A 13652-nucleotide genomic window follows, 5' to 3' on the forward strand; every position below is an offset into this window, starting at 1 on the left:
ACATGAAAGCAGTAGTGCATGATACCAAAAAGATACATATAAACAGGAATATATCACAAAAACAGCCAATGAGCAACTCGCATACCCAAGTGCTTAAAAAACAAGAAAAGAATACAAGTGACCAATTATCAACACTGAATTCTTGCTTGACTATGTGTGTATACATATGTATGTGTACATAACTACATGCATGTATATGAATGTGTATTGTGTGTGCGTGTGTTTATCTAAGTTTGTGCCTGCCTATGTGTGCGTATGTGTGCGTGTGTGTGTGTGTGTGTGTGTGTGTGTGTGTGTAGTCACATTTTGGTGTGTGTATGTAACATAGATATAATGTTTTATGTTAACAAAAGCATTTTTGTAAAGTACCTAGAGCAGATTTCTGGATAGTGTGCTATATAAGTATCCATTATTATTATCATTATTAATTCTTGATGGAGTGTGTGCATGCAAATATGTTTCCATATGTATGTGTGTGTGTGCATGTTAGAAAATGTGCACACACGCCTGAAGTAAATTACTGAGCTTATCTAATATTCCATTTGACTTTCTAAGTTCTTCCCTGCACAACCAATCTGTGATATAAGAAGACAAACCGATCCTTCTGTTGTCATGTTAGCATCTAATCCCAATTCCCCACACCTGTCTTTCAACGCACACAGATATAAGTGGAGTGATGGCCTAGAGGTAACGCATCCGCCTAGGAAGCGAGAGAATCTGAGCGCGCTGGTTCGAATCACGGCTCAGCCGCCGATATTTTCTCCTCCTCCACTAGACCTTGAGTGGTGGTCTGGACACTAGTCATTCGGATGAGACGATAAACTGAGGTCCCGTGTGCAGCACGCACTTAGTGCACGTAAAAGAACCCACGGCAACAAAAGGGTTGTTCCTGGCAAAATTCTGTAGAAAAATCCACATCAATAGGAAAAACAAATAAAACTGCACGCAGGAAAAATACAAACAAAATGGGTGGCGCTGTAGTATAGCGACGCGCTCTCCCTGGGGAGAGCAGCCCGAATTTCACACAGAGAAATCTGTTGTGATAAAAAGAAATACAAAATACAAAATATATCCACACAAAAAATGTGGGAACGTTTGCATCTGTCAAATTTTTACAACTACTGACACCCGGTTTTTTTCATGACTTTGCCGCTCAGATACTTCCGAACATAAGCGACTATCACATACAGACATTTCCCACGACACTGACTGAGGGAAGATGATGGAGAATAGGTTGTATATAATACAAATGACTAAAACGTTTTTTTTGTTTTAATTATTTTTTTTACTTCAGTACCCTCTTTTTAATATATTGGCATGCAATAAACAAGACAATAGTATACTTTGGGGTGTTAGTCCAGAATCTTCCTTTCAATTGAGAACAAGAAATGTAATGATATCATTTCTTAACAGCGCAACTTAACGAAACGGAATCTGCCAACGCACTTTTCACTAATCTGGCGACACAAAAGAAAATCAAGCCAGTTCACCCTCCCCCTCTCCATAAAAAAAACCAGCCAGAGACTCACTGATTGCAGTATCCCACTTTGAAGCAGCTGGTGCAGCGTTTCAGCTTCTTGTCGCTGTGGCACACGGTCTTGCAGGACGAACAGCTCACAGGGTAAGGGGGGTGAAGTATCCTCTGTCAACACACGCCATTTCTCACAACCCTTGCCTCAAAATCAAGCAAGAAAGACACGCACAGGTCACTTCACTCCTTCACTACCACACATCCTAGGTTTGGTGCTGCCATACATGCCAGAGAGTGGGTAGTTTGTGAGCACCTTGGGCTTCATACAAATCATAATAATGATAGCATTTATATAGCGCTGAATCTTGTGCAGAGACAAATCTAAGCGCTTTCACACCAGTCATTTACACGCATGCATAACTCTAAAACTGAAGAAACTGAAGACAAGGAAGAGGCAGGGGAGGGAGGCTATCTTGTGAAGAGGTGGGTTTTTAAGGCCAGATTTGAAAGAGCTGAGTGCGGAGACCTGACGAAGCGAAAGAGGAAGTTCATTCCAAATGCAAGGTCCACAGGCAGAGAAAGAACGGCGTCCAACAGTAGAGTGTTTGAATGTGGGTATGATTAAACAGAGGGGATCCGAAGCTGATCGTGGAGCGCGCGATGGAGTGTAGAGGTGAAGGCAGCCACAAAGATAGGAAAGGGCAGATTTGTGAATACATTTATAACACAGAGTGCTGATCTTGTACTTTATTCTGTGTGAGACAGGGAGCCAATGGAGATGTTCCAAAATAGGAGTGATGTGCTCAGATCTTTTCTTTCTGAGGACGAGTCGGGCAGCAGAGTTTTGTATGTGCTGAAGGGACTGAATGGATGAAGCAGGCAAACCAGACAACAGAGAGTTACAGAAGTCAAGGCGAGAGAGAATGAGAGAAACAAAAAGTCTATCATTATCATCATTGTTACTTATTGCCCTTTTAACATTCTAACCATTCAACTACTGCACGTCTAAACAGGTGGGTAGCAGTTTGCACAGAACAGGGATCAGGCCCCTACTAAGTCTGCACCACTGGGTCACAGTAATGATGTGTAATTAAATAGGCTTCTCTAACACTAGAATTCACTCCACACTTGAAGTCTGACTGTGACTTCTGAAACTAAAGTTGGGTAAAGCCAAGACCAGCGCACATGGTGTGAAATCAGAAAGCACACAATCAACAATTTTTAAAGACATTCTGAAGCAGGCAGGGTAAGTAATATCAGTTCTGATTTTACAGCTCAGATGACAGTGAAAGCAGTGGTACGGGTGAAAAACAACAACAACAACAAAAAAAAAACCATCAAAACTACAACAGTTTACACATTAAAACTGTTAAATGACAACAAGCTTAAGGGTAATTCTCTTTCTTTGTTCAAGCGTAATACTCTTCTTTTAAAAATAACCCGCCATGTCAACTAAAAGAAAAAGATCTTTACTGGCCATCTGAGGTTGATCACAAAAAAAAAAAAAAAAAAAAAAAAAAAAAAATCTTAGATAGATGGAGAGAGAGAGTTCACTGACCTGAATCACTTCTATTTCCACCACCTCCTCTCCAGCGTCATCGGCTGACAGTACTTCACTCCTGTCATCACACACACACATACGCACATACACACACACACACACATGCACACAAACAGAAACACACGCACACACACACACACTCCTTTTATATCACAGTTCTTATCCACACTGTCACACATAGACAACATTTCCCTTCCACACGGTCTACAGACATTTCACATTCACATACCTATTGCAGACCTGCCAACCCCTAACCTGACCTGAAAGTATCATTTTCATTATTTGAGAGCAGCAAAACAGCGTCTCAGAGTTCAAACACCAACACTTGCCATGCTGAAATAATCAATATATGGAAAGTGAACATTTCTACCTGAGGCAGCCCACATCAATCAGCGTTTCACTGTTTAACTCTTTCCATACGAACGGCGAAAGAGACGATGTTAACAGCGTTTCACCCCAATTACCATCATCAAAATATTGCAAGCGGAAGGCTCTTATACTGAAGACGTGAATGTTGACAAAGAATACCACAATTCTGATGACGGAAGCTAAAGGTTGGGTCATTCAGACACCCACTGGACATCCGAGGGGTCTGTGTAGAGGAGAAGAGAGGACTGGCTGTACTGAGTGAGTTAATATCCAAATATCTTATATGTTTGCATCTGGTGAACTTTAAAAAACTTATTCCCCATCTTCTTCATGACTTGTACCACTCGGATACTTCAGAGTGAAAGCAGCTATTGCATAATGAACACTTCCTACAGAACCCAACTTAGATGCAACGTGTGGATGAAGAGTTGTAAATCATGTTTCCAACCTGAATGTTCTGCGGTTTATTCTGGTTAATTTAGTACCCTAATTCTAAACCTGACATTCAGTGAACACGTGTAGTGGTGTGTGCCCAAACTTTTCTTTTAACTGCTGACAAGAAACAGAATGTACCCCTGCCTTGAAACCACACTTGCCAAAATGGAATCTGCCAACCAAGATTTTCACTGATCCAGCAACGACTGGGAAACAACCCAAAGAAAATTTTGCCGTTCCAGAAGCAAACAAAATAAAATATTCCTGATCCGGAAATCCAGTACCATCCTACAGATTATCACCCTTACATAATCTAGTAATAAAAAGATGGAAAAGTAGTAATGACTGATTACTTTCTTTCCTTTCATTTACAAAAAAACCAAGACAGCATACTCACACAATGATATCTTTGGAATCCACGCGACTGAGGTCGCTGCTGACTCTGAACCGTCTGTAGAAAAGGCTGTTCTTCACGTCAAAGACCCGCATCTGAAACCAACACAAAAGACAGCATGTGTGTACACCAGGAACTCTAGGAAACTGCTGTGTGCAGAAGCTGGAGTCTTCTCTGGTGCTGGAAAAGCAATGGTCATGAGTAACAAACACCAGATGACATCACTGTTATTTCTTTCTGCGTTGAAGGGTTGCACAACTCTCATGTTCACTCCTTACTAAAGAGAAGAAATTTTACATGAAGGATTGTTTTATTTTATACTGCCACAAAAGCAGCCATATTCTGTTTTCAGAGGTGTGACATGCTGGGTATGTTTGTGTTTTCATAACCCACCAAATACCAACAAAAAAATTCTTAAAAATGAAAAGAATAATGCTGACTCCCAACAACAATAAAAAAAGAAAAAAAACAACAACAAAAAACAAAAAATCAACAGATGGTTGAAATGAGTGATCACCATGTCATCCACATAATGTGGACTCTTGGAGTGCAATTACTGAAATTCTAATTTTCCTACTTGCATTTTTAAAATATCAAAGTCAGCTGTAATCAGTTTTAATGCTCCCTCTATCAAAATTATTTGAGACCATACATCACTAAAATATTCAACAGACCAAACAACTCCCTTGAATCAGTCAATTTCCAGACTACAAAAATAAAAGAAAAAGAAAAAAATGTCCAAACCTTCCTCTCTCTCTCACTCACACACACACACACAGAAAGAACAATTATACACAAACAAGAACGCGTAAACAAACATAAAAACATTTCAAAACAAAACACAAGCTCAACACAGTTTGAACTTAACATCATCAAGCAATGGAGAGACTGTACTACAAAAGACATCAACAACAGACTGATACTTCCATCATCACCCTGACGCGCTAAATAACGTCAGCAAAGTCCCAACTCACATTCTTAGGCGAAACGCCTGTCTTGTGTGAAAGCTGCTCTGTCAAATGTTCCACTGTGGGCTCCTTCATCAGTTGTATCTGGTACTGCAACAAACCACGCCCACTTTCTTTTGTCACAAACTAAGGCAGACACACACACTTTAGATTTTGTTTTTCCCCGTAATAATTGCTATGGATTTAAACACAAGGAAATTTCCAAAATGCAATCCCAAGATGGTTGTGGCAGTAAACTGTTAAAAGATGTGCTGAGTTACAAGCTTGTGTTATTGATAGGTATTATTACTTTTTCTCTCGCACACAGACACAAACACACACACACATCCACACCCACATACAGTGACATATACACACAAACACACACACCAACCTTTATTGGCTTTTTCTGGGCATCTCGCCACATAAAGGTGACCGTCAAGTTTTTCTTGTTCTTAGGAAGCGCCAACGGAAGTATGGAAAAGGGCTCAAATGTGGTCGACACCTGGAATCAAATCAGAGACAGAAAAACAAGGCATTACTTCTGTGTTGTTTATTTATTTATTATTATTATTATTTCATTATTATTATTATTACTACTACCTTTTTTATATTATAATTATTATTTATTTATTTATGTAAGCTTATCTATTATTTATTCACCTTTTTTTTTTTTTTTTTTTTCTCAAGGCCTGACTAAGCGCGTTGGGTTACGCTGCTGGTCAGGCATCTGCTTGGCAGATGTGGTGTAGTGTATATGAATTTGTCCGAACGCAGTGACGCCTCCTTGAGCTACTGAAACTGAAACTGACAAAAGGACAAAGCTCGGAGGTTTTGCCACTACACTGATCCAGTTTCCTCCAGTGTATTTCATTATATCATGACTGAGCTGGCAAGTGGATCTCTACTAAACTGTGCCATGAAATTACGATTATCATATGTAACATACATACATACATACATGCACACATGCATATAAAAGATGCTGCTACCTTTACCATCTGAAAGGCCTTTTCAGCAGTATTCCTTCCAGAAAAAAAAATCCTTTCTCCCTGGTGTAATTTAAGTGCTTTTTAAAGATTTTTTTCCTCACAAAAATATTCACATATTTTGTCAATATTCATATCAAACAAACAACTTTTGTTAAGTCATATGAGACATGAGATTTTTTTTTAAAACAGTTATTGAAAGTTAAAAAAAAAAAAAAAAAGGGAGAAAAAAAAAGAAAAAGAAAAGACAAAATATAAAATAAAGAAAAGGAAATCACACACACACACACACACACACACACACACACACACACATACTCAAGGTTTGTTTTTCACTTTACTTTCATCAAAACTGTTTACCCTCGAATGGCAGTTTCAGAATGCAATAAAAAAAAGAAAAAAAAAAAAAGAAAAGAAAAAAAAAGAAAAAAAGATTAAATAAAAACCAAAACTCTCTTACCTCCTTACAGTTGGGACAGGTAACTTTATTTTTGTACTGTCCGTACATGAGGTCCACGAGAAAGGAGTCGTCCTTCTTCTTGTGTGCTGACCACTTCTCTTCCGCAATCACCTGCCCACACAACACAACTCACTTCACGTTTGCATGACTGCACCTTTTAGAATTAAAAAAACCCCAACAAAACCCAACATTTCCACTACCTGATCAAAGTGCTACAACTGATCCTTGAGCTAGTCTTGTTGTTATTCATCTCCCTTAACTCTCTCCATACGAACGGCGAAAGAGACGATGTTAACAGCGTTTCACGCCAATTACCATCATCAAAATATTGCAAGCGGAAGGCTCTTATACTGAAGAGGTGAACGTTGACAAAGAATACCACAATTCTGACGACGGAAGCTAAAGGCTGGGTCATTCAGACACCCACTGGACATCCGAGGGGTCTGTGTAGAGGAAAAGAGAGGACTGGCCGTACTGATTGAGTTAACTGTGAAGTGTATTCGGTGGCATCACCCAGAAGTACTGTTCACCAGATTCAGGCTGGGGAATTGTCCAGGGGACTTTCCTCTGAAAATCGGCCAGGGTCCAGGGACTGCCGTAGGCCCCTGGTGGGGTGGGGTGGAGTTTTGGGAGGTTGAGGGGGGAAAGAAAGCCCCCCCCTGGCTGAAAACGAAATTTTTCCTCTGAAAATGCCCCCCCCCCCCGCCCCCCGTCTGAAATCAAGTCCTCTTCCGCTGAAAATAGCAGATCCGTGGAGAGTTCCCCAACCTGCAGATTCCTTCCAGGTTTGTCGGTTGTGTGTTAAAAGCCTCGGTCTCTGTGGACCAGGCTTCACGTCAGCAGCAGCAAAATAACCAAACAACAGAGAGCAACATCTTCCCCAATCCCTCCTTTCTCTGTCCTTTATACACACACACACACACATACACACACACACACACACACACAGACACAGAGTCATATACACTGACATCCCGCACTGACAAGTATGAACACTAACACGACCATCAGACAATTACTCCAACAGCACAACTGAACAAAACCCTGAACCTGATAAATCAAATGTACGCTATTTTGGAGACAAATTGAAAAAAACCCAACCAACCAACCAACCACCAAATCTTTTCTTAAAAAGATACAGTGAGAATACAGACACCGTATCGCCATTCACATAAAAACCAACCACCAAATCTTTTCTTAAAAAAGGTACAGTTAGAATACAGACACCGTATCGCCATTCACATAAAAACCTAACCACCAGTCTCTGTCCCCTATTCCGCTTTCATTTCACAAATTGTTATATATAAAAAATAAATAAATAAAAAAAAAGATAAAAAAATCAAAGAAACAGAATAGTAAAGAAAAACCTGTAAGGACATACATGCCTGGTACAGGTGTCAATGCTATGTATGCACAGGTACCAGCTTCAGTTATGAATAATGAACATGAATGGTTTAAAACATACTGTACCAACCCACATTTCAAGGACATATTCACATCTTCCTACCTGCACCCAGGCCCCCTTATTTTTCAGAATACATACATAAAACAGCTGACATGTCTGCCTCTCACACAACTTTGTACCACAAGCTTTCTCCTCTACTTTTCACTATATGTAATCCATTTATAAGAGTCTTGGAAAAAAAAAATCATGAGAGGGGAAAGTCAATTTACATTAATTAATGAAATTTGTAAAATACTGTTAACAGCTTGCTTTACTGATTTACTTGCTTTGCTTAATAAAGCACAAAGCTTCTAAGCTTCTTTGTGATTGCCAGGTACGAGCATTTAGCACATGCAAGAGATGTCATTACTGATATGAACGAAATGATTATGCAGTCAGACCTGAACTAGGCCCCTCCTTCACACATAGAGCAACGACGTCTTCTTTGAATGGTTGCTTTCAGTAGTGAAGAACCCCCGAAAGCGGAGTATGGCTGCCTATATGGCGGGGTAAAAACAGTCATACACGTAAAAGCCCACTCGTGTGCATACGACTGAACGTGGGAGTTGCAGCCCACGAATGCAGAAGAAGAAGAAGAAGTAATGAAGAGGTCCATGATCACTGCTGTTAGCTTGTCATAACCTCACTGTGGAACCACACAATCAATGCAGAACACTTCTAAACCTCTTGACTCCTGATCAGGAACTTTTGCCCCAAAACTGGTAACAAAAGGAAACAGACACATGCACCCAGAGCTTCCCATAGGAATGCCAAACAGGCCCCCCCACCCAGACATACATCAAGGACCTCCTCCCCACCCACCCTCTCAAACAACACAACCTTCACCCAACCAAGACCCCAGCCCAAACAACTTAACCTTTTAAGGCATCGGTTGAGTTGTTCAGCTCAACTCCATAGACATGCGCACATTCTGCAGGTCAGGGAACATTCTCTACAAAGGTAAAGAACAATAATAATAATAACAATGAATATTTGGAGACGCCCTATGTTCGGAGAACCCAGAGCATTTACAAATACAATCACACATACATACACTGATGCCGATGCATTTCATAACATTCATTTGCTTATACGCATCACAAAATAAACAGGTCACACACACACACACACACGCCCACACCAGGCATTTGTACTGATACAGCCCCATTCCTCTCTCTACCCACCAACAATCGCAGACAGTCACACAGGGGCAGAAAAAAACTAATCATAACAACTGTGGAAAAGGTGAGTTTTGAGAGCTGATTTGAACGAGTACAAAGACTGAGAGTGTCTGACAGGACAAGGGAATTTGTTCCAGATGACAGGTCCAATGAAAGAGAAAGCATGTTCCCCATAGAGTTTCTTTCACCTGTTTGGTATGCGAAAAATACAAGATCAACCAAACTTACGTGGACAGGTTTCTTGGCACTGTCCTCGGCGGCCTCTTTCTGCTCACCGCCGGCTTCCTGGGCACTGCTTTCAGCTGAGGGACCTTCGTCCTTTTTCTCCCGTGACACGCTGGCACCCCCTGCCTTGTCCTGAATGGCGGCAGTGTCAAGTTTCTTGGCACGATTCACATCCTGTAACAGAAATTGTTCTCATTTTTGTGTCAGGTGACTTTGTAACAGGTGGTTGTTTGATTATTATAAAGCTGTTATACATAAATGTGTCTTTTAATTATCAACATAATCATTATGATAATTTTGGTAAATATATGTATATATGTATGTATGTATGTGTGTGTGTGTGTGTGTGTGTGTGTGTGTGTGTGTATGTATGTATGTATGTATGTATGTATGAACGTACGTATGGATGTATGTATGTATGGACGGATGGATGGATGCATGAATAGATGGATGGATGTGTCCGTGCATACGTGCAAGAAAATATGCATGTATGTATGTTCGTATGTATTTGTGTGTAAATTCATTCATGCTACTGGTTGGTTTGTTTACTGAATGAAATAAACGTTTCACATTCACTTCATCAACTGATCTCAGAAACCATAAGACAAACTAAGTCCATCACACTACCTTACAAGTCCATCACACTGACAGGACCATCACACTGCCTTACAAGTCCATCACACTGCCTTACAAGTCCATCACACTGCCTTACAAGTCCATCACACTGACAGGTCCATCACACTGACAGGTCCATCACACTGCCTTACAAGTCCATCACACTGCCTTACAAGTCCATCACACTGACAGGTCCATCACACTGACAGGTCCATCACACTGCCTTACAAGTCCATCACACCGACAGGTCCATCACACTGACAGGTCCATCACACTGCCTTACAAGTCCATCACACTGACAGGTCCATCACACTGCCTTACAAGTCCATCACACCGACAGGTCCATCACACTGCCTTACAAGTCCATCACGCTGACAGGTCCATCACACTGCCTTACAAGTCCATCACACTGCCTTACAAGTCCATCACATTGCCTCACAAGTCCATCACAACGACAGCTCCATCACACTGCCTTACAAGTCCATCACACTGCCTTACAAGTCCATCACACTGACAGGTCCATCACACTGCCTTACAAGTCCATCACACTGCCTTACAAGTCCATCACACTGCCTTACAAGTCCATCACAAATGTCCCACTGCCTTTCACCAGCTATAGAGGAAGTGAATCACACTCTGTCTAGGGCTCCGCATAGGGGGGAGGGGCCCAATCCTCTCCTCAAACCACTTTAACCTTCCCCATCCTTCTTCTTCGTTCGTGGGCTGTAACTCCCATGTTCACTCATATGTTCACGAGTGGGCCTTTATATGTATGACTGTTTTTTACCAGCCATGTAGGCAGCCATACTCCGTTTTCGGGGGTGTGCATGCTGAGTATGTTCTTGTTTCCATAACCCATCAAACGCTGACATGGATTACAGGACCTTTAACGTGCGTATTTAATCTTCTGCTTGCGCATACACACGAAGGGGGTTCAGCAGGCACAAGCAGGTCTGCACACATGTTGACCAGGGAGATCAGAAAAAAAAAAAATCTCCACCCTTTTACCCACCAGGCACTGTTACCGAGATTCGAACCCTGGACCCTCAGATTGAAAGTCCAACGCTTTTAACCACTCGACTATTGCGCCTGTCGAGCCTTCCCCATCAAAAATAAGATACCCATTCGCACCTGGGTGGAGTAAGCAAGGAAAATCATGAGTTAAATCCCCTTTCCCCAAGGACAAAACACCAGGGGGGGGGGCCTTGAACCCTGACACATACACACAAGTCCATCAGATTACCTCCCCTCTTTCCCCAGCAGCAGTGACTGACCTCGTGCAGGGCGTCCAGCAGGTAGGAGAGGAACTCCTGGGCGTCATGCTGGTAGAAGCCTTGGAAGGAGTTGTTCCCCCTTCGGCTGACCAGGTCCTGCCATCGTCAGCATGCGCAGGTTGTATTTTGGATTGAAACACGTAACGACCACCAGAAACACACAATGGTACATAACATCAATAATGTGCTGATGCCATTATTTACACACACACACACACACACACGGTGACAAAAGCAGGTAAATGCATGCTGAGAATCTGCAACTATTTGTATTATATATTTAGGACTGAAACGCAGAAAGCTTTGTGCTGAGAATATGACAAAGTGACTGCTGATGCCATTATCTACACACACAGTGACCGAAACAGATAATTGCATGCTGAGAATCTGCAACTGTCTGTGTATATTTAGGATTGAAACACAAAGAGTTATGTGCTAAGAATATGAAAAGGTGACTATTGATGCCATTATTTACACACATTGTAACCAAAGCAGGTAATTGTATGCTCAGAATCTGCAACTGTTTGTATGTATATATATATATATATATATATATAGAGAGAGAGAGAGAGAGAGAGAGAGAGAGAGAGAGAGAGAGAGAGAGAGGAGGGGGGGGAGAGAGAGAGAGAGAGAGAGGATTGAAACACAGACAGTTATGTGCTGAGAATATGATAAAGTGACTGCTGATGCCATTATTCACACACATTGTACCCGGAACAGGTAACTGCACACTCAGAATATGCAACTTTGTATTAAGGATTGAAACTCTGAAAGCTATGTGCTGAGAATATGATAAAGTGACTGTTGGTGCCATTAGTCACACACACTTTGACCAAAACAGGTAACTGTATGATGAAAATATATAACCGTTAGTATTTTGGACTGAAACACACAAAACCGTTAGTTATTTAGGAATGAAACACAGGTAACTGCACTCTGAGAATATGCCACTGTTTGTATTTAGGACTGAAACTCAGAAAACTATGTGCTGAGAATATGAAAAAAGTGAGTGTTGATGCCATTATTCACACACACACAACACACAAGCTGAGAATAAGGAAAAAGTGATGCCATTACTTTAATGAGCTCATAACAAAATGACAAGCCTCAAATAACATAACTATATTCCTCATTCTTGATTCCAGTCGTTACAAGCAAGTCTAACACCACAAAACACTGTGTGACTGCCTGGTCGTACAGAGACAGCATGGGCTAGAGAGACGCATGGGAAGGAAGGAAAGAGCATGCCGTAAATGGTATAAAGGTCTGGCACACAAGCCAGCGTTAGCAGTACCAGAGAACAGCTACAGCTGAACTGAATCGTCAGACCTGGAAGAAGATGAACTTCTCAGTGACGCATGTTTACAATGAATGAAAGCTACATCCAGCCTCAAGGAGCACTGGTGTGGGTTTTTTTTTTTCTTTTCTCTTTTCTTTTGTTCATAAAGCTGTATAAGCCATGCATGTCTCTTTGCAACAACAACAACACTGTGCCTGTTCCTCTGCAGAAATTTAAAAAAAAAAAAAAAACAAAGAAAAAACAGACGGCAGCCTTTAGGCCTGTAAGTCCTGTTGCCCGCTGGAAATGGGGGGAAGTGAGAGCCCCCAGAATTGTATAGAGAGATTTTTATAATCTAATAGTGCGCAAGGCTTATTAATGAGTAATGACATGAATTTTGTATTTTAATTTTTGAAAGTAAGTGCTAAAATTACGTTTAAATAACATACTTACCGTGACCCAACTAGTGCAGACTCCGGCAGGGGTCTGACATTCCTGTCCTGTGCAAACTACTATCCGCCTATGCGGAGAAAACGAAACTACGGCCGATAACCTCCCGGAAGTAGGTAACCTCCCCTTTGTCACGCTGGCTAGCGCCCTCTTTTTCCGGCAGCCATTATGACTCCTGTTCCTGTGCTCTCCATACGGCTAAGTTTTTTCGCCAACACGATTTTTCTAAGTATTCGCTGTGCCCGCCGGTTGACTGTGGTCACACCTTAATATGAGCTTGATCGCCCAATCGGGCCAAGTAGTTTTGTGACCTGCTGTGATTCATCATCAGACACAAAACGAGAGCGCCAGAGAATCAATCGACAGACAGAAAATACGAAAAGACTTAGCCGCATGCAGAGCACAGGAGCAGGAGTCACGATGGATGCCGGAAAAAGAGGGCGCTAGTCAGGGATGCAAAGGGGAGGTAACCTACTTCAGGAGGTTATCGGCCATAGCTACTTTCGTTTTCTCCGCATAGGCGGGTAGTAGTTTGCACAGGACAGGAATCAGACCCCT

At 41.5% G+C, this 13652-nt stretch overlaps 1 protein-coding gene across 1 annotated transcript in view; it reads right to left on the bottom strand.

Moving 5' to 3' along the window:
* LOC143299836 (ubiquitin carboxyl-terminal hydrolase 19-like) overlaps positions 1-13652 on the bottom strand; it is a 52978-nt gene that overhangs the window by 21651 nt on the left and 17675 nt on the right. Inside the window, exons 12-19 of the mRNA XM_076613322.1 lie at positions 11366-11461; positions 9480-9650; positions 6627-6737; positions 5572-5682; positions 5205-5288; positions 4234-4325; positions 3030-3090; positions 1530-1642 (exon numbers count right to left, since the gene is read on the bottom strand). Coding sequence (XP_076469437.1) covers positions 1530-1642; positions 3030-3090; positions 4234-4325; positions 5205-5288; positions 5572-5682; positions 6627-6737; positions 9480-9650; positions 11366-11461 — 839 coding nt within the window. The remainder of the gene's footprint in view (positions 1-1529; positions 1643-3029; positions 3091-4233; positions 4326-5204; positions 5289-5571; positions 5683-6626; positions 6738-9479; positions 9651-11365; positions 11462-13652) is intronic.

Source organism: Babylonia areolata, chromosome 25 (assembly GCF_041734735.1).
Source record: "Babylonia areolata isolate BAREFJ2019XMU chromosome 25, ASM4173473v1, whole genome shotgun sequence".
NCBI classification, from domain to species: domain Eukaryota; kingdom Metazoa; phylum Mollusca; class Gastropoda; order Neogastropoda; family Buccinidae; genus Babylonia; species Babylonia areolata.